This window comes from Neolamprologus multifasciatus, chromosome 20, assembly GCF_963576455.1.
Source record: "Neolamprologus multifasciatus chromosome 20, fNeoMul1.2, whole genome shotgun sequence".
Lineage (NCBI taxonomy): Eukaryota > Metazoa > Chordata > Actinopteri > Cichliformes > Cichlidae > Neolamprologus > Neolamprologus multifasciatus.
The window spans coordinates 18574207-18595990 of NC_140458.1; the positions used below are offsets into that span (position 1 = coordinate 18574207).

The window sequence follows — 21784 nt, forward strand, 5'->3', positions numbered from 1 at the left end:
AACCTACCTTTCTGGGTATGTTTAATATGTTAAGGTTTTTCAACTTATATTTTTTTTACTAGTAGCTGCAGGAGCTAACCGAGCCAAAATTGTCCAAGCTAAAGTGAAGAATGATTCTTCTGATATGAAATTGCCTTATTCGAAAAGCTTATGAGATTCACATTAAAGACGGTAAACCATTTTATGCTTGCGTGAATGTTGCTTCTTAGAAGTAAAAAAAAAAAAGAATCACATTGTTAGAATTTCCAGATGAATCTTGTACTGTATGTATGTGTCCTGTCTAAATTGTACATAATGATTATTTGTTGGTGTGTGTTGTTAAATTCAGTAGTAACATGTAGTTTACAGGTTACAATATCTCCCACTATGTTTATATTCTTCTAGACACATATATGGAATTCCAGTGGTTTGTTTATACTTGTTCAGTAAACCTATTTAGTAGGATGGTCACAATAGCGGTTATGTTGATTGATTATGATTTAAATGTCCATCCATAGTATACCATGGACAGGTTGCTAGTCTGTCATGGGTCTAACATATAGAAACAGGACACTATTCACACTTAGAGCCGATTCCACCAATTAAGTGACATGCATGTCTTTGGACCGTGGGAGAAAAAACAGAGAGAAACCACAAAGACACGGGGAGAATATGCAAAGAAGGGTCCCGACTAGCAGTCAAACTCAGGGCCTTCTTGTGGTGAGGTGACAGTGCTAACCACTGTATGTCTGTGTAATCCTATTCAGATCATTTCTATCTATGCTCTGAAACATGTCTACAACTTATGAGAAATATGGGAAGGTCAAACTGGATATGAGTGCTCCAGGGTCTTCCTCCCTGTGCAGATATTGAGAGAAACTATGATCATTTGCAAAAAGCAAAGATATGATGCTTTTTAATATTGTTCACTACATCAGGGACAAGAATTTGCTTTTATTGTGGATGGACATCATGCTATGAAAATGGAAAAAATGCCCTTGACCTTGAGGATATTTTGGATGAAGATCTATTATGTGATTATTGATTATAAGTTTGATTAAATTCTGACAAATGGTCTAAGAGGAATAGCTGTTCTTGTGAACTGTGGATGGATGAGATGAAAGAGGCCTCGCCATGGTGTGAGCTTACAGGTCCTTTGGCTGCATAAGCTAATAATAAAACCACACTGAACATGCAACTTTATAAACTGTATTTTGTGCCTTTTTCTGTGACCTGCAGAGAGAAAGAACTTTGACAAATCATGTGACAGCATATCTTGTGAGAACCAATAACCTTTTAGTGGCAACAAATTAAAGCTTAGGTATTCATCAGGATGATTAAGAATTATTCTTATGCATAAGCTAGTGGTCCTCAAGATATTTTGCTCTTTTGCCTGTGGTAAATTCTGATGCATCTTCTCTTTATTTGCAGGTTATGAGCATCCTGGGTAACTCCAGTGGTGTGTCCTCACAAACACAGCACGATTTCCCAATCTCACCTCTCCACAGCACTCTGGACTCTACTTCATCCAACAGTATTTCAGCCAGCTGCAGCCAGCGTTCAGCTGAGGCCTCCATTAAGACGGTGGACAGCCTTCCCTCTTCCCAGTCCTACTGTCCCCCCACATACAGCACCACCAGCTACAGCATGGACCCATCTGTGGCTGCTGCCGGCTATCAGTACAGTCAGTACGGCCAGAGTGAGTCCTACTACTTCAGATTAACTAACAAGAATAACTTTTAAATACTTTTCCTGGGTAGAGTTCCTCATGCTTTTCTCTTTGAGCTTAGTGGTCCTATTTTCACAAATTATGCTGGTAAACTACAATTACTAGTTGTCTTTCACTGCCACTGTATGCCATGGAAAAACAAAATAACTTTTGAACAAACATTTAATAAACTAATTCATTCTGACATTCACTGCACAAAACCTTTACAAAGGGATCAGTATGCATGGAAAAGTTGTCATAACAGCATTAATGCAGAAAATAATAAACAGCTCCTTTATACTTGTGTTGATAAAAGCTTACTTATTACTGAGTAATTTTCTCAGTCATATAGGTACCTGCTGATATTAATAATGCCGGAATACAGCTTGCTGGCACTTTTTAGACCCGTTCTTTCTAATTTTCACACATGCATCCTTTGTTCAAGAAAGTTCCTGTCACATACCAAGTATTTTTAATGGGTATCAATAAAACTCAATAACAAATATCAATAATAATAATAAAAACTTTCTAAAACATCAGTGCTTACAGATCTGGATTTTAAGTAAACACATCATGAATTTGAAAATGAAACAGCCTTAGCTGTTTTGTAGGCATTCTAAAAGTTAAAAACTAAAAACATTTAAAATTATATATATCTTCACTTTATTCACTGTTTAAGGAATGTGTATTTATAAAATCATGATAGGGAGGTAACCAGTTAGGTATACGATTTATATCAGGATTGTTAATTCAGAGGCAGGCTGTTTTTCAGCTAAAGAAGCCACTTGATGAAAGACAAATTTATCAGTTGTTCTAACAAACAGGCCTCTAATACAGGGGATTACACAGCATCCACTCTACGTTAGGAGAGCCAAAGCTAAAATGACTCTTGTGATCAGAGAGACCAACAAAGTGATTTTGAAAAATTTTGTTAGTCAACCACTCAGAAGTCTCTGTGCCAACGTTCTCTTCAGGTTCATTAGCCAATGTTTCAAATTAGAGAGTTCTTCTGTAAATACCCATCAGCTGCAGTAACCCCTAACCCGTTAGGAATAAATATGGAACACATAAGAACACATAAGAAGTTCCATTCTATTTTGTCATGACATAGGCCTAGGTGCATGTATTTGTTGTCCCTAGAGAGAGTTTTCAGTGAAAACTGTAGAAAATTTTGTAAATCATTAATGGCTGTAACAGATGCAACTGATCCACTTATTATTTGTATTGGTTTTCTAGAGTGGGTCCTATGAATTGAAGTAATGATATGTCCTGTGTTAAGTCCTGTGGGAATTTACCTTTTATACTCCTCAGGGACTCCCCAAAGAACAACTGACATGACATTTATATATACATTAGAGCAGCAGTCCACAACACCTGGGCTATGGACCGGTACCGGTACCATTTATTTACAAACAGCATTTGCTCCAGGGAGATACAACACAATCTGTTACATTTAGCTCTTAAGGAATAACACCAATTTTGGAGATTTCAAGGGTGGTGTAGGCCTTGTAAAGTCATTTGATGGAATAAAATGATCACAAAACTCAGGAATTTTAGTCGATGTGCCAGAATTTGTATGTGTATTATCTTTGTCTTTATACCAAGCTTCTTATTAAATGCACGCACACACCGATCTCTGCTCCGATTCCACTTTATTTTCTTTTTCCATTTTTCCCGGTACTTCTTGCTTGCCGGTAAAATACATACTCTGCAGCAACACAGTGCCATCTAGTGGCTGATGCAAACATAGGTCACATGTTACAGTATGGACAGTATCACAAAGCATCTTACAGCTGTAATCAGCATTAGGAAAATAAGGGTCTGATACAAAGGTTTCTGAGGTAATTTGTTTGGTTGTGAAATTGGTATGCCGTTCTCATACGTTATTTTTGACATAAGACTAGGTAAAGGTTTAAAACTTTACTGGAAGGAATGCCTTAATTATTAATGCCAGCTTTTCCTGTGTTTGTGATGTCGTGGGAATGTCTGTCGTGTAAAAAATTATGAGAAAAGTCACATCCAGTGCCACCAGAACTGAAAAACACAAGGAACATTTCAGGTCACATCTGACTTGTTGTTTAATCAGGTGCTGTCTGTGTTCCACTGATGAGCCCTTGTTAGAGGATTGTGTTTTTTCATCTCTCTCTCTCTTTGTTCCAACATAGGTTAAAGCGGTAGAGCATGTCTTCCTCACACATCAATGTAGTACTCTTTTTAACCACTTTGGATTTGGTGTTCTGAAATTCTCTTTTAATGACTAGCATGAAACCAAGTGACTTGATCTTCAATGTTAGCTGCTGTCTGGGATGTTAGTAGTAACTGAAATGGTACCTTACACTGTCTTGATGCATGCTCAATCATCCAGGTAAGAAGATCCCCAAAAGTTGATTCTGATCATCTGGATGTAAGGTTTTCAGTGGAAGAAACATTTCGTCACTCTCAGTGACTTCTGCAGTCTCAGCTGACTGCAGGTTTCCCCAACCTTATAAACAGCACATTTGCATAATGACTGACACTAGCACCACTGACTAACAATGGGCCATGAGGTCAGTTTCATGGTCATTAATATGCATATTGTCATGACCATTGATCAGTGACCACTGATCAGTGACCACCGATCAATGGCCATGAGTACCATTCACAGAGAGTTGGGGAATGGCTGCAATCACACCGAGGTTGGACTCGATGTAGTTTTCTCTGGTCCACTCCCCAATTGGACCAGGAGTGACATGTTTAGCTGCATGTCCTCCTTAAATTGCTGGCTACCTGAGTGGTCTTCAAAAAATGATTTGGGCTTTATAGGTACTTGGAAAACTTCCTGGAGGAAACTGGTCTTGTTAGGAGAGACGGCATCCATCCCACTTTGGATGGAGCAGCTCTCATTTATAGAAATCTGGCCAAATTTATTAAACCAAAACATGAGTATCCAGAGTTGGGACTAGGAAGCAGAGTTGTAATCTTACACGTCTCTCTTCAGCTTCTCTTCTCCTGTTATCCCACCAAAACCTCATCCCCTTAGAGACTGTGTCAGCTCCCAAACAGATAAAAATCAAATTCAAAACCAGCAAAAAATGACTTAAACATTAAAAAAAAATCATAAAAAAGAACAATACAGTATCCACATCTGCACCAAAGAGTAAAACAGTGAAATGTGGATTATTAAACATTAGGTCTCTCTCTTCCAAGTCTCTGTTGGTACATGACTTAATAATTGATCAATAAATCGATTTACTTTGCCTTATAGAAACCTGGTTACAGCAGGATGATTATATTAGGTTAAATGAATTAATACCCCCGAGGCATTCTAACTATCAGAATTCTCAAGGCACAGGCAGAGGGGTTGGCTTGGCAGCAATTTTTCACACCAACCTATTAATCAACCAAATACCCAGACAGACTTTTAATTCATTTGAAAGCCTGATGCTTAGCCTTGTCCACCCCAGCTGCAAAACTCAGAAACCAGTCTTATTTGTAATCATCTATCATCCACCCCTTACACAGAGTTTCTGTCTGATTTCTCAGACTTTTTATCTGATTTAGTGCTTAACTAAGATAAAATAATTATTGTGGGTGATTTTAACATCCATGAAGATGCTAAAAATGACAGCCTCGACATGGCATTTAGTCTGTTACTAGACTCAATTGGCTTCTGTCAAAATGTAAAAGAACCCACCCACCACTTTAATCACACTCTAGATCTTGTTTTAACATATGGCATAGAAACTGAACATTTAACAGTGTTTCCTACAGTATTTAAAAGTAGAATGGGGGGCAGAGCCTTCAGTTTTCAGGCCCCTCCCCTGTGGAACCAGCTTCCAGTTTGGATTCAGGAGACAGACATCATCTTTACTTTTGAGATTACATTTAAAATTTTCCTTTTTGCTCAAGCATATAGTTAGGGCTGGATCAGGTGACCCTGAATCCTCCCTTAGTTATGCTGCAATAGGTGTGCAATAGGCTGCTGGGGGATTCCCATGATGCATTCAGTAATTATCCTTTAGTCACCTTTCTCACTCACTTTGTGTTAATAGACCTCTCTGCATTGAATCATATTTGTTAATAATATATGGCTCACTTCCACAGCATTTCTTTTATCCTGTCTTACTTCTCTCACCCTAACCGGTCACAGCAGATGGCTGCCTCTCCCTGAGCCTGGTTCTGCTGGAGGTTTCTTCCTGTTAAAAGGGAGTTTTTCCTTCCCACTGTTGCCAAAGTGCTTGCTCATAGGGGATCATATTATTGTTGTGTTTTTTTCTCTGTATGTATTATTGTAGGGTCTACCTTACAATATAAAGCGCCTTGAGGTGACTGTTATTGTGATTTGGTGCTATATAATTACAGTTGAATTGAACTGAATGTTTTGGGTCACTAGCATGCTGCAGGAACCCATCTTCAGTGTTCTCACTGAGGAAAGGAGGTGCTCATCCAGGTGCTCATCAGGTTTACACCTTTGCCATAATTGTGATGCTGAGCTTACTACTACTACTACAATTATGGCATTGTGTCATGGTCCTGGGTCTATTACTCAGCTATTTTGAAGTTCAGTTTAAATAATTACTCATTGTACCTAGTTCTCAGTTGCTTTAGTTTAGTTCTTCCTTCAGTTCTCTTATCCCACAGACATGAATAATATGTAGTACTGGTTTCTTGCATTTGTACAGTTTCTCTAAAATTGAAACATCTTGTCTCACAGTGATGCTGAAAAATTAGTTTACTTATGTTTTACATTTTTTAACTGAAAGATTTAAAATGGCTGGCAGCACGGTGGCACAGTGGTTAGCACTGTTGCCGCACAGCAAGAAGGTCCTGAGTTCAATTCCAACATCAGGCCGGGGTCTTTCTGTGTGGAGTTTGCATGTTCTCCCCGTGTTTGCGTGGGTTCCCTCCGGGTACTCCGGCTTCCTCCCACCGTCCAAAGACATGCAGCTTGTGGGGATAGGTTAATTGGATAATCCAAATTGTCACTAGGTATGAATGTGAGTGCGAATGTTGTCTGTCCCTGTGTGTTGGCCCTGCGACAGACTGGCAACCTGTCCAGGGTGTACCCCGCCTTTCGCCCTATGACAGCTGGGATAGGCTCCAGCGACCCTGAAAAGGATAAGCGGAAGCGAATGGATGGATGGATTTAAAATGGGGTTTTTTGTCCTGGGTTTTTAGATTTTTCCCTTCAAATTTCTATCAGTATGGTCATTGTCTAATATGACATTTAGGGTATGGACATGACCATCCATCCCATTCTTCCTTTTTACAGACAGATTTAATAGCTTGCTTCTGGCATTTACAGTTCTGTGAAAAAGTGTTTGCCCCCTTCCAGTTATGGTTTTTGTATGTTTGTCATGCTTAAATGTTTCAGATCATCAAACAAATTTAAAAGTTAGTCAGAGATAACACAAATAAAAACAAAATGCAGTTTTTAAATGTAGGCTTTTATTATTAGGGGGAAAAAAGTTATTGCCAATGCTTGGTTACAGTTTTGTTGCTGTAATAATTACCACCTTCATTTAGGAACTGCATTGTGTGTGTGTGTGTGTGTGTGTGTGTGTGTGTGTGTGTGTGTGTGTGTGTGCGTGCGGGGGTGGGGGTGGTGGTGTGTGTGTGTGTGGGGGGGAATCTATGCTAATATTTACAGTTTTTTAATGATTTGAAACATTACATTGTGACAAACATGGAAAAATAAGGACTCAGGAGGGGGGCATATACTTTTTCACACCACAACTTACTCTTGTTCTGTTTCAGGAAGCTCCTGACAGATTAAAGTGCATAATGTCAAAAAAGCTGACATGACTGCCCGTGCGAATTTCTGTTTGTTCCTATGTGTTATCAGGCTTTATCTCAGAGGCAGAAAACTCTCAGTGTGACTGCTTAACAGGGATTTAAGGTATAAACCTACCTGACAGGAAAAAAACAGCTCCCTTTGCAGGGCCTTCTAAGCCCTTGTGAAACACACACACACACCAATACACGCATTTGCTCCCCCGCATGCTGTCTAGGTGACTGGCATTTTGGCAGACAGACCTGCCCACCCAAAGGTGCTCTCTTTCTCTCTCATTCATCATCACAGTAGTGACAGTTTCCTTTCTATGCCCACAAGCTACTTAACTGACATGCCTTACTTATCTTCTCCCCATAACTAAAACACACATATACAACCCACACACAACATGTCACATAACATCTATCATAAAAGAGAAGCTATCACCAGCTGAACCAGGGAGGGGCAACGTTTACCAGTCTGAGAGAAAATATGCTAAGCATTAATGTCAGCTTTCTAAAAACTACATTTATTCTAGTGACTACTTGCCTCTCTGTGTTTGGGTATATAAACCAAATTGTTGACTTCTTTGTGTCTGTCTGTCAAATGTAGTGTCTTCTTATTAATCTGTATGATTGGATATATAATAATCTGTTCTGTGACAATAGATGTTAAAGAATTAGTGTGGTGACATTTTATATCCTGTTTTGTCTGTCATAGTGACTGTGTCCTCATGACAAGTAATAAGGACACCATCTTATTTTGAGAGCTTCACTCAGAAACTATTAATAACTTCTCACATAACAACACTGTTGCACTGATGTTCTTTTATTATAATGAACATTAATTATTGACTTTCTAACTCACTGCTGGCACTCTATTGGTGTTGCGTGTGTTGGTAGTGGTTGGTGGCCCACGATCACGGTCTGCTGCTAACTGATCATTTTGCTCAATAGATAATAGATAACTCTTTATTGTCATTGCACAGTCATTCATAGTACAATAGTACAATGAAATTGGAAAACTGTCCTACGTTGGCACTACATGTAACACAACATGACACGATACGACACATCACAACGCAACACAAACAACACAACACAGTATAATAACTTAAAGAATAAGTGTATTTGTATTGCACACTGTTATTATTGCACATTAATTATTATTGCACCTTGTTATAAATATAAATATTATTATTATTACTGTTTTTACCGTTGTTAATCCCCCCAAAAAAAGTCCAGGTAGGTAGCCAGTCAGGTCAGCTATTTGCATTGATCAGGGCTATTGCCCTGTTGTAAAAGCCATCCTTGAGTCTATTTGTTCGGGACCTACTACAGCTGCCCTGGGGCAGACTGACAGAAGCGAGGCTGCCATATCGCGCCATCAGCCCCTCTGGCCAACACCAGTAGGCGGTAGGGTAAAGTGTCTTGCCCAAGGACACAACGACCAGGACAGAGAGCCCAGGGATCGACCGGCGACCTTCCGGTTACAGATGCGCTTCCCAACCCCCTGAGCCACGGTCGCCTACTTAGGTCCAGGTTGTTATCTACACACCAATCTGACAGCATCTGAACTTCAGCTCTGTACGCCGTCTCATCTCCCCCAGAGATGAGCCCCACCACGGTGGTATCATCTGCAAACTTGATGACTGCGTTGTCTGGGTGGGAACTAACACAGTCATGTGTGTACAGAGTGTACATTATAATCTTCATAGAAACCTATAGCATATTACAAAATATACATGAAAGCATATATTAAAGCATACATTAAAGCATATATTCTCCTTAAATAGCTAAAAATTATAGGTATGGGTTGTTTTTTTTTTTAAAAATCAGGTTTGCTAGCTTAACTACTTGCAATATTAGTAAGGGCTTCCAGCTGTTTGACCAATACTCTCCTTCTCTGTTTGCCAAATATTTAGTTATCACATCACATCAGAATCTGTGAGCTGTTGTGCCGTCGGAGATGAAAGCCAACAGCTCACAGATTCTGATCCTTCAGGTCCACGCTCTGTGTTTTTGTCTTTGTGCGGAATCTGTTTACCTGCTCTCATTTGCTTGTTTGTTGCTCATGTGCTCATTTGTTTTAGCTGTTTGCCGGTTGTTGAAATAGTTTTGTGATTCTGGTGTTTCTGGCAAAATGCATTTATATTTAGAAGCCAATAACCCCAGGTTTCTTTTCAGCACTCCAGCTAGAGCTCTGTTGAGCATTGTATTCCTCTAGCACCCATCAGAACTAACTTCATTAACTTAGTTCATAAAGTCAGTACACTTGTCCGGTAGTCGGATGGGACCAGTTCCTTCTGGGGCTTCTTGGGGATCAGGACTGTCCAGCCTTCGGTTAGCCATTTCGTGGTGTCTCTCATTGATGAGCAGCTGGTTCATTTGTACTGCCAGATGCTCATGGAATGCAGTCAGCTTCTTCAGCAGTAGAAGTGAACAATGTCAGGGCCTGGTGCTGTCCAACTCGTCATACTGGAGACCCTTTCTTGGATGTCTGCCACTGTGATGGTTACTGGAACCTGTTCAGGGAGGTCACTGTGGTCTGCTCTTAGATCCAGTTGCCACTGAACATTGCCGTTGTGGGTTATAGTTGGCAAACCTCCCTCCGTGCTGCCTTGACCTTAGCCTCTAGTCTCTTTCTCCATGGAAGGTACTGCTCCTTGTGGCTATTGAACTTGTAGCCAAGCACACTGATCACTGTTGCTTTGGTGTAGATCAGCTGATTAGTCACGGTAATGGTCATGGTAGATATCACCCGTAGTGCTGCATTCACATCATCTAGTAGATCTTCTCAGGGTACTTCACGTAGTCTTGGTAACTGGCTATGGAGGATCCAAGTTTCAAGCTTCGCCACAATCCTATCTTTCAGGTCAGTTGTTCTCGCACTTAGTGATCCTTCTTCCATCGCACTTAGGGCTTGGTACCCAATCTTGGGTGGGTGTGATGATATATCCCCCCCTCCCCCCCTCCCCCCCGACCTCTCGTCCTGGCTCCCCCTTTCCGTAGCACAGCTGGAACTGTTCTGCAGCCGTGAGAACAGTTCCTTCTTCCAGGTGGCTGTAGCTCAGGTGGCAGAGCAGGTCAGCCACTAACCAGAAGGTCGGTGGTTCGATCCCAGGCTGCCTCCTGGCTGCATGCCAAATATCCTTGGGTCAGAGTGCCCGGTGGCGCCAGTGTCCAGCAGCCTCGCCTTGTCAGGCGAGGCAGCTGTGGCTACAATGTAGCTGCCATCACCAGTGTGTGAATGACTGAATGTAGTGTAAAGCGCTTTGGGGTCCTTAGGGACTGAGTAAAGCGCTATACAAATGCAGGCCATTTACCATTTCCGAATGTTGGAACACTGGACAAAGTGCTTGCTCATAGGCAGTGTTGGGAAGGTGACTTTTAAAATGTATTCCACTACAGATTACAGAATACATGCCCCAAAATGTATTTTGTAACGTATTCCGTTTATTCTGAATACTTTGGATTACTTAATAAAACCAGGAACGCGTTACTCGTTACTGGGATTTAGATAGGCTCGTTATTTGTTACTTTGTGTGGTGGCTATCGCAGAGTTTCCACAGATTCAATAACATTAGCAAGTGGTGGAGGCCAGCAGGTGGATGAGAGAAAGGGGAGGCAAGAGGAGAGACCCGAAGCGGCTGCCGGTCCGAGTGTCAGGTGAACTGAACTTCAGGTAAGAAGTTATGACCTGCAGACTATCTGGGTCAGATACCAAGTTTAGGTGGAGTTTATTTTTGTTATGTTGACTTTTTCCGTACTGCGTACTAGCTAGCATGATGGAGTTTCTATACAGCTGGGTGGGTGCTATGATGTTACTGATGTTGAACTTTATTTTGTTCATAAGGTTAATTATTAGAGTTGCCAACCATCCCCTAAAAAAGGGTTTCCACTGGCGCGGAATTACCAAAAATAGACAGCATAGCCTTATGAAACAGGAAAATACCGCCGTTCAATCCATTCATTTCAACAAAGTAACTGTATTCTGAATACCACCTTTTTAAACGGTAACTGTAACTCATATTTTGTATTTTAAATACGTAACGTATCATGTATTCCGTTACTCCCCAACACTGCTCATAGGGGGGTCATACTAGTTGTTTCGCCATCACTCTGGATGCTGGGAATCAAAGATTCCATAGCTCAATTATCCTATTCATGTAACCTTTTCTGCTGGGGTTAGTTGGGTAGTAGCTTCCCAACAGTGCCCAATTTTTATCTCTTCTCCACCGATGCCATCTTGTTCCAGTAGCCCACTTGTCATCAGGGTGTCCTGGTTCCTCTACACCTTACACAGACTTTGTTAATCCCAAAAAACTCTACTAACTTTCATGTAACCCTTGAATGGGTTGTAGGTAGATAGTTGTACAAAGTATTTTAAGACAGAATGTAGGGATCGGTGGGTTAGCCTGTTCTCATTTCTGAGGTTAACATGTAATATGTTCCAAAATGTTTCAGTACTGTAACTAAATTACATTTTTCAATAATGTGGTAATGTAGCACATTCCTTTCCTAAATTCAGGTATTACATTACAGTTAAAATGATGTCATTGTTTGTATTGCAAACGTCCCTTGGTAATCTGCAATCTCGATAAAAAGAGAAAAAAAAAAAAAAATTTTTCCTCCTGCACTTGTGCTACAATTAGCCTATTTAGATTGCATCTATGTCATGGCTATTAAAATCATCTTATATCAAGGGCCACATACTTGATATATGTGGCCCTTGATATAAGCCATTATATCAAGTCATTCCAGTCCACGGAATGGTGAAATTCCAGTTTCTGTCAGTTTAAAAAGTATAACTATGCATTCAATCTCTTAGATATCTTAATATAAGATTAAAACACCCCTCTTTAAATATTTTTATTGTGAAACACAAATAACAATCACAAATTGTCCCATAGACTGACATTGCTTTCTTTTTACCGTTTTGGCATCAAAAACAAACAAAGCGAACAACAACAACAGCAACAAAAAACAAAACAAACCCAAACAACAAAAACAGGAAAAAACAAAATGTACCAAAAAGGGCGGTCAAAAAAAGAAAAAAAAAGAAAAGAAAAACCCTCCTCCCTACACCCTTCCCTTATCCCAGAGTGCTAACAGCTTATTTTAAGCAAAGGTGAAGTCCACATAATAACTCTCATTTGTTCATAATTTCCAGGTGCTCAATGAGCGGCCTCCAAATCTGTTCGAAGTCCTCCAGTTTGTCATTTATAATGTAGCGGATCCTTTTCAGATGAAGAGTATCTGTCAATACTGAAATCCAGGCTTTCAAGGAGGGCACTTCTTTTCCCTTCCATAGGAGGAGAATCAGTCTCTTTGCACACATCAGGCCATAGGACAGGAGGGGAATCCGTGTGCTCTTAAGTTATTTAGATTGTCCCGATAGTCCAATAAGAATCAAAATGGGGTCAGGGTTTAACTGCACATCAAAAAATTTGGAAAAAAAAGAAAAAACTGAAGCCCAAAAACTTTGTAATTTGGTACACATTACAAAACTGTGAAGCAGATCAGCTTCTGCACATTGACATTTATCACAGATGGATGACGTTTCAGGATATATTTGATGTAATCTGGTCTTCGAGTAGTGCAATCTGTGCAAAATTCTAAACTGAATTAACCTATGTCGGACGTTGATAGAGCAGGAATTAACATATCGTAGCCCTTTAGTCCAGATATCATTATGAATTTCTGACCCTAATTTAGGGCCTAATTCAGGTTACAATTTACTTTGTAACCTGAAAAAGAGCTAAATAAATCTATTGTTACTAGCACCTTAGGGATTGAGTCTAACGGTCTGGTTACAAACAGCAGAATATCATCAGCATACAGTAAGATCTTATTGGAGGTGTATCCTGTATTATAGCCATGTATTTCTTTATGTTTCCGAATTGTTTCTGCCAACAGCTCTAATGCGAGGGCAAACAATAAAGGGCTCAGCGCACATCCTTGTCTTGCGCCACGAAATAGCTTAATTGGTTCGGAAAGGGTATTGTTTGTGAGTATTCTGGCACACGGATTACTATATAACAATTGAATCCAGGAAACAAATTTAGGTCCAACTCCGAACTTACATAATACTGCATATAGATATGACCATTCGACACAGTCAAAGGCCTTTTCTGCATCAAGGCTCAATATCACTAGGTCTTTATCTGGATCCCTAGAGGAATGAATAATGTCAAAAAGACGTCTCAGGTTATAAGATGCATGTCTTGCTGGGATAGACCCTGTTTGATCTGGATGAACCAGTTTACCTATGTGAGAACTAAGTCTCCTGGCTAAAGACTTGGCCAGTATTTTCTGATCTGTGTTCAATAAAGAGATTGGTCGGTAAGAACTCACCAATTCTGGGTCCTTTCCTTTCTTTGGAATGAGAGTCACAGTTGCTTCATTCAGGGTCTGTGGGAGTGCACCATCTTCCAAGGCCATATTAAACATATTCAGCAAATATGGGGTTAGTAAACTGCTAAACGTTTTATAAAACTCATTACATAGACCATCAGGTCCTGGACTCTTCCCGTTTTTCAGGGAGCGTATGGTACTAATCAATTCTGGACATGTTAAGTCTGCATCTAGAAGTGTCCTGTCCTTTTGTGCCAATGTAGGCAAGTTACATTTGCTTAGAAAATCCTGCATAATTTCAGGAGGTGCATTACACTGAGATGTATATAACTGTTCATAAAACTGTCTAAAAGCAGTATTAATATCCTTATAAGAATTAATCAACAACCCTGAGTCTGACCTGATTGCATGAATAGCCCTATCACTTTGTCTCTTCCTTAGATGCCTGGCCAGTAATTTATGTGGCTTATCACCAAATTCAAAATAGGTCTGCTTAACATACATGAAGGCCCTGGAAATTTTATCTGATAGCAAGTTATTGAGTTTATACTTCAGAGCTGATATTTTACTATGTAGCTGCACAGATGGTTGTCTGGCATTCTCAGCGTCCAATTTTTGTATTTGAACCTCCAACTGTATGCGTTCCATGTTATTACGTTTTTTCTCAGACGACTGAAAAGAAATTACACAGCCTCTAACATATGCTTTAAACGTCTCCCACAATAAAAGAGGTGATACATCATCTTTGTCATTCATCTCAAAAAACAACTTGATCTGTTCTTCCAGATAATTGCAGAATGAAGTTGAGGGTCTAATCGCCAGTGTTTATAATTACCACCTGATTCCAGTAAATTTAGTGAAATAGACACTGATCTGATATAAGGATATTATGATATTTACTACTTTGGACTCCATGTAACAGTTTACTATCTAATAGAAAGTAGTCTATAAGGGAGTGCGTATTATGAACCCCAGAGTGAAAGGAATATTCCCTTCCGGTTGCATCAACGTTCTCCAAACATCCACAAGACCCAAATTATCAATAAATGATTTCAGAAACATAGAAGCATTCGATGGTGCAATTTTCTGAGCTGACGACCTGTCTAGATAGGTATCTAAAACTAAATTAAAGTCTCCCCCAAGTATCAAGTTTGTAGTTGAAATATCCAGGATCAAGCTAAACATTTTTCTAAAAAACTCTGGGTCATCCCTGTTCGGGCCATAGACATTCAGCAATGTGATTGGTATAGACTGAATTTCTCCTACCACCATGATATATCTCCCCTCCTTATCTGCCAGGGTCGATTTATGTATGAATGGCACATTTTTATGAATAATTATTGCTGTACCCCTTGCCTTTGCGGAAAACCTTGAGTGATAAACCTGCCCTATCCACTTAGCTGTAATCCTGCAATGTGCATCATTTTTAAGATGCGTCTCCTGCAAGAAAATAAGATCTGATCTCAATGACTTTAGGTATGCCAACACCTTACCACGTTTTATTGGTTCACTGATGCCATTCACAGTCCAAGAGCAAAAGGTTACAAGCCCTCTCCTGTTCACCCCATCATTTCCATCACCATCTATTGAGGCCATATTGTTAGTGATTTATGTGTATTGTCCCATATTGACTAGAACATTTTCTACCATAGCACCTTCCCACCCAACAACCCCACCCATGAAAATACAAAGTAAACACAGCAGAAATAATAAAAAAGAAAAACAAACAAACAAACAGCAACAAAAAAACACATACACCTAGGTCATAGCAGGGAGGGGAACCTGCCATCCTCCCAACAAGACAATGCGTACTTCTAACTATCCTCTGTCGCAACCTCCGACATAACAAGAGCCCTGTGTAGCTCCATAAAGACATTAAGCATAGACCAGATATCACAAAAAAAAAGGATCAGAAGGTACATTATCATCACTATTAAACAAAACAATACGGTTATTGACTCTTAGGTATACAAAGAGAAAAAAAAAAACAACCTGTCTGTAGTAAAGTGCTAGATGTCACCTGCGTAGAGGTTATTCGCGTTCTGGGTGGTGTATTGTGGCATTATCTGCCCTTATCTCACGTAGGATAGGATCCAGTTATCCTCTGTTATCCACGTCTCCGATGAGTCATCCTGCATACTGTCGTGCTTTTTCCGGGTCAGTAATAAACTTCTCAACACCGTCGTGAGACACTTGTAGTTTGGCTGGGTAAAGAAGTCCGTATTTGACTCCCGGTTTGTCGCGTAGCATCCTCCTCACAGCGGTGAACGTAGCTCGGCGCTTTGCCACCTCAGGTGGCAGGTCCCGGAAAATCTGAATCCGCCGGCCACAAAATGTTATATCCCGGGTGCCCATGACTTTCTTCATGATGTCCTCATAGGTGTGGCAGTAGTGAACTCTTACAATAAGATGTCGAGGTGGTTCGTTATCTCCGGGCTTCTTTCTCAAAGCTCTGTGGGCTCTGTCAATCACAGGTGTCTCGTCCAGTCCAAGTGCTTCTTTTAACAGCCTCCCTGCAAACTCCCTGGCATTCTGCCCGTCCTCTTTGCCTTCTTTCACCCCTACCACTCTTAGGTTCTGACGCTTCGAGCGTCCCTCGAGGTCGAGGCATTTTTCAGAAAGCGATGTCAGTTCCCCACGGAGCGTCTCAACTTTGTTCTCCAACTCTCGTATTGCATCGGATGAGCCGCTAGCCGTGTTGGCTAGCTCTTGCAGCGTATGGCCATGTGACTCTATCTCGTTCCTTAGCGTTGTTATGGCTTTGTCATTCTCGGCTTTCAAGCTGTGACTTCTGAGATCTTATTTTCAATTTTGTCACAAATTTCAACCTTAACACCTGCCAGTTCAGAGCGGAGTGCTGCAATAGCCCCCAAAACTATATTGTCTGTGCTCGTGACGGTTCCGCTGGCGTCTTTACTGTGGCCAGAGGCTTCACTCGGGCCTTCCCCGTCCGGCGTGTCCAACTTTGGCAAAACTTTTTTGGGCATTTTCAACTGGTGTGTAGACACCCAGCCACTTTATCAGACAGTAGTTTAAGTTACCTTCGGTTACTGCATATAATTACAGTCTATTTGGAGCTTTAAGATCGAAATTAAGCGGAGCTACTGCCGTGTCTACCTCACTCACTCATCGCCAAACCGGAAGTCCCAGATTAAAAAAAAACAAACAAAAAAACCCCAGCAAATTCAACATTATGTCTCAGTTTTTCTACATGGTGAAGAAATGCTGCCATAATCAATGAAAGAAATCTGTCAGCATGACTCTTTGAGCTCAGATTGAGTAATGTGTAAAGTCACAAAATTTTGTTATTAAATTACTTTGGTGTATTGTGAATGGCCATGAGCGAGGGCCTTATTGGTAAAAAAAAAAAAAAAAAAGTTTTAAAAGTTCTAAAAATACAGTTAAAAGTCCAACCTTTATACCTAAAAGGCGGTACATATTTAAAATACAAAATATGAGTAACTGTCTTCCGTTACTCATATTAAGAGTATAAGATAGACTCATATAAGATAGACCAGAACACCCTTTTAACAGATTTAAAAGGGTGTTCAGATTCTCATCATTTTCAAAATGCCGACTAAAAGAGCAAACCCAGGAGTTGAAGAGGAGTTGGAGGAGATTAAGAAATCGCTTAATTTCATGTCTGATGAACTGAGCAAAGTGGCTAAACAACAAGGTATGCTACATGACCTAATGGATGAAATAAAACAACTAAAAAACCTCATAAAGGACAAGGACAAGAAAATAGACGACTTGGAACGGCGAATCGAGGACCTTGAACAATACACAAGAATGGATGATTTAGTCATAAGTGGACTGGAGACGCAACACCGAACCTACGCCGGAGTAACAGCTGGGGGAGGTAAAGATGGTGAAGATGCCCCGGTAGAGGAGCTGCAAACGCTTGAACAGCAAGTGATAAAATTCCTTCAAACGAAGAATGTAAGTATTCAGAGCCATCATATTGCAGCATGCCACACGCTCCCCAGGAAAGACAGTAAAACAAAGCCATCAATTATTCTTCGGTTTGTGAGTCGCAAAACAAAGATTGAGTTACTGAAACAGGGTAAGAAGCTTAAAGGGACTGGTGTGTATTTAAATGAACATTTAACGAAAAAGACTGCTGAAATTGCAAGACAGGCACGCAGCCTGAGAAAACAAAATAAGATACAAGCGACATGGACGAGGAACTGCAAAGTAATGATAAGACTAAATGGCAATCCTGAAGAAGCGAAAGTTGTGATGATAAGAGAACTCAAAGACTTAGAGCAATATAAATAATCAGGAATCTGCTCTGGAATGTATTGGAAAAGTGACGATTGGATAATGAACAATGGGTATGGAAAGTGTTTCTGGCCTTACGGCTCAAAAAACAACAACAAAAACAAAAACACATAAATGACAAGTTTGGACACAGATTATAGGTTTCCATTCAGAGATATTGAAGAGCAAGAATTTGATTATGAAAAGGACTGTCAAGGTGGTTATTTTGCCACACACGCTGAGAAAACGAACTTCAAAACGTTTAACTATGCAGAGCACAACATGCATGACCCTGAAAGTAACATTGACCCAGATACCCACTTCTACAATAACACCAATAATACTTGTGAGTACTATACAGATGACCAATTCAATATGAATATTAAAATGGCAAATGCATTGTCGGTCATACATTTCAATAGTAGAAGCCTGTATAAAGATTTTTCTAAAATTACAGAATGTTTAAGTAAGTTAAAAAAGTTTAATATAATTGCAATATCAGAAACATGGCTCGATAATGAGAAAATTAGTGAAATGGGACTGGAAGGATACGAATTATTTACAATGAACAGGGTGAATAAAAAAGGAGGCGGTGTTGCCTTATATGTAGATAAAGTTTTGAAATGTAGTCTGATTGAATGTATGTCAAGCACCATAGATAACGTATTGGAATGTGTCACTATTGAAATCCATGTTGAAAAAGCTAACAATATAATTATAAGTTGCATCTATAGGACACCAGGTTCATGCCTTGAGACATTCAATGAAAAACTTGCTGCTATGTTTAGCAACCTAAATGATAAAAAAGTGCAAATAATTTGTGGTGATTTTAATATAGATTTGCTAAACCCAAATGGACATCAGAAAACAACAGATTTCATAAATACAATGTATAGTAACTCCCTTTTCCCTGTAATTATAAAACCAAGTAGAATAACAATTGATACAGCTACATTGATAGATAATATATTCACAAATAAAATTGACCATGAAATAGTAGGTGGACTTCTTATAACTGATATAAGCGATCATCTTCCTGTTTTTGCAATTTTTCAAAATTATTTTGTGATTAAAACTAAACAAAAGAATCAAATATTTGATATGATACGACTTAGAACAACAAGAGCCATTGCTGCCCTCCAGGTGGACTTAAAGGAACACAATTGGAATGAGGTTTTTGCAAATGAAGATTCAAATAGTGCATATGATGCATTCTTATCAACTGTAATTTCACTATATGAAAAACATTGTCCTTTAATGAAAATCACTAGAAAGCATCACAGATCAAATAAGCCATGGATCACAAAGGGGATAGAAGATGCATGTAAAAAGAAAAATAATCTATATAAGAGATTCATAAAACAGAGGACAAAAGATGCTGAAATAAAGTACAAGTTATATAAAAATAGATTAGTAAATATTATAAGAACAAGTAAGAAAGAATATTACCACAAATTATTGGAGCAAAGTAGAAGTAACACACAAGAAACATGGAGGATATTAAATAGTATAATCAAAAAGGGCTCAAAAAATAAGAATTATCCAGATTATTTTAAAAAAGATAAAGATATTGTGCTTGATAAAACTAAAGACATTGCAAATGAATTTAATGATTTCTTTGTAAATGTTGGCTTTAATTTAGCAAAAGAAATTCCAGAGTCAAGAAATAATAACGACCTAAATAAACATATTACTCAGAATGTGTCCTCCATGTTTATTGGTGCTGTAACTCATAGAGAAATAATTAACATTGTGAAGACATTTAAAAATAAAAAGTCCACTGACTGTTTTGGTATTGACATGATATTAGTTAAAAGTATTATAGAATATATAGTGCAACCTTTCGCATACATTTGTAATCTGTCCTTTCAAACTGGTGTATTTCCCTCACAAATGAAAATAGCAAAAGTTATTCCAATCCATAAAAACGGAGAGAGAAGTCAGTTTACCAATTATAGGCCAATATCACTGCTCCCACAGTTCTCAAAAATTTTAGAAAAGTTATTTGTTAATAGACTTGATAAATATATTGAGAAGCATAATCTCCTAAGTGATAACCAATATGGCTTTAGAGTGAAAAGGTCCACTTCGATGGCAGTGATGGAACTTGTAGAAGGGATATCTAATGCTATAGATAATAAGGAATATACTGTTGGTGTTTTTATAGACTTAAAAAAGGCGTTTGATACGATTGATCATTCTATATTAATGAATAAACTAGAGAGATATGGCATAAGAGGGTTAGCATACAAGTGGATGAAAAGTTACCTGGATGACAGATATCAATATGTCGAATTCAATAATGTAAAATCTAAGCAGTTGAAGGTAACTTGTGGTGTTCCTCAGGGCTCTGTGCTGGGCCCTAAATTATTTATATTATACATAAATGACATATGTAGCATTTCCAAACTGTTAAAATGTGTATTGTTTGCTGATGATACCACTCTGTATTGCTCAGGTAAAAACCTAGAACAGCTTCTGACTACAGCGGAAAAGGAGTTAAATATATTAAAAAACTGGTTTGATGTAAATAAGTTATCATTAAATATAAAGAAAACAAAATTGATTATTTTTGGCACTAGACAAATGAAAAATGTATCTAAAATCAGGGTTAATGGAATTGAAATTGAAAGAGTGTACGAAAATAAATTTCTTGGAGTGATAATTGATGATAAGCTGAGTTGGAAGTCTCATATAAGCCATGTGAAAACAAAAATGTCAAAAACCATTGCTATTCTCTATAAAACAAAGCATGTCCTGAACAAAAAATCATTATACACACTCTATTGTACTCTGTTGCTTCCATATATGACTTACTGTCTGGAGATATGGGGTAATGCATATAAAACGAACACTCTTCCTATTTTCAAGTTGCAAAAAAGAGCTATAAGAATTATAAACCAATCAAACTATATAGAACCAACTAACATTTTGTTTATTAATCTGAATACCCTGAAATTTTATGATTTAGTTGAATATAAAATGGCACAGATAATGTATAAAGCACAAAATAACTTGCTTTGCCCCAGTACTCAGAAGCTGTTCAAAGTCAGAGAGAGTCAATATGACTTAAGGGGAACAGATTTCTTTAAAAAAAACAAGATAAGGACAAATATAAAGCAGAGATGTGTTTCTGTTAGAGGAGTTAACCTGTGGAATAGTTATGACAGTGATTTAAAAAGGTGTAGTTCATTTTCCTTGTTTAAAAATATGTTTAAAAATAGAGTATTAGAAAAATATATATATCAAGAATGAAAAGAGCAAAAAAAAACAAAAACAAAAAACAAAAAAACCTCTTGATTCTTTTGCTTTGATGTAGTTACTTACTAAGGTGGAAAGTTTTTTGTTTTTTTGTTTTTTCTTGTTTGTTTGTTTGTTTGTTTTGTTTTTGCTTTGTTTGCCTTCTCTCACCCCAACCGGTCGCAGCAGATGGCCGCCCCTCCCTGAGCCTGGTTCTGCCGGAGGTTTCTTCCTATTAAAAGGGAGTTTTTCCTTCCCACTGTCGCCAAAGTGCTTGCTCATAGGGGGTCATATGATTGTTGGGCTTTTCTCTGTATCTATGAAGCGCCTTGAGGCGACATTTGTTGTGATTTGGCGCTATATAAATGAAATTGAATTGAATTGAATTTTATTATTTGCTTCGAGCCCTGTGTACAGGAGCTGCATGCTAAAAGATCTTTTGTTAAAAGGGTTGGCGTAATAAGCAAATGCTTCAGCCAATACCTT

General features: G+C 38.8%; 1 protein-coding gene across 7 annotated transcripts in view; it reads left to right on the forward strand.

The window, feature by feature from the left end:
- LOC146494788 (paired box protein Pax-7-like) overlaps positions 1 to 21784 on the forward strand; it is a 106096-nt gene that overhangs the window by 76926 nt on the left and 7386 nt on the right. For all 7 annotated transcript variants that reach the window (XM_085145080.1, XM_085145073.1, XM_085145079.1 and 4 more), the window contains one exon: positions 1411 to 1678. In XM_085145080.1, coding sequence (XP_085001206.1) covers positions 1411 to 1678 — 268 coding nt within the window. The remainder of the gene's footprint in view (positions 1 to 1410; positions 1679 to 21784) is intronic.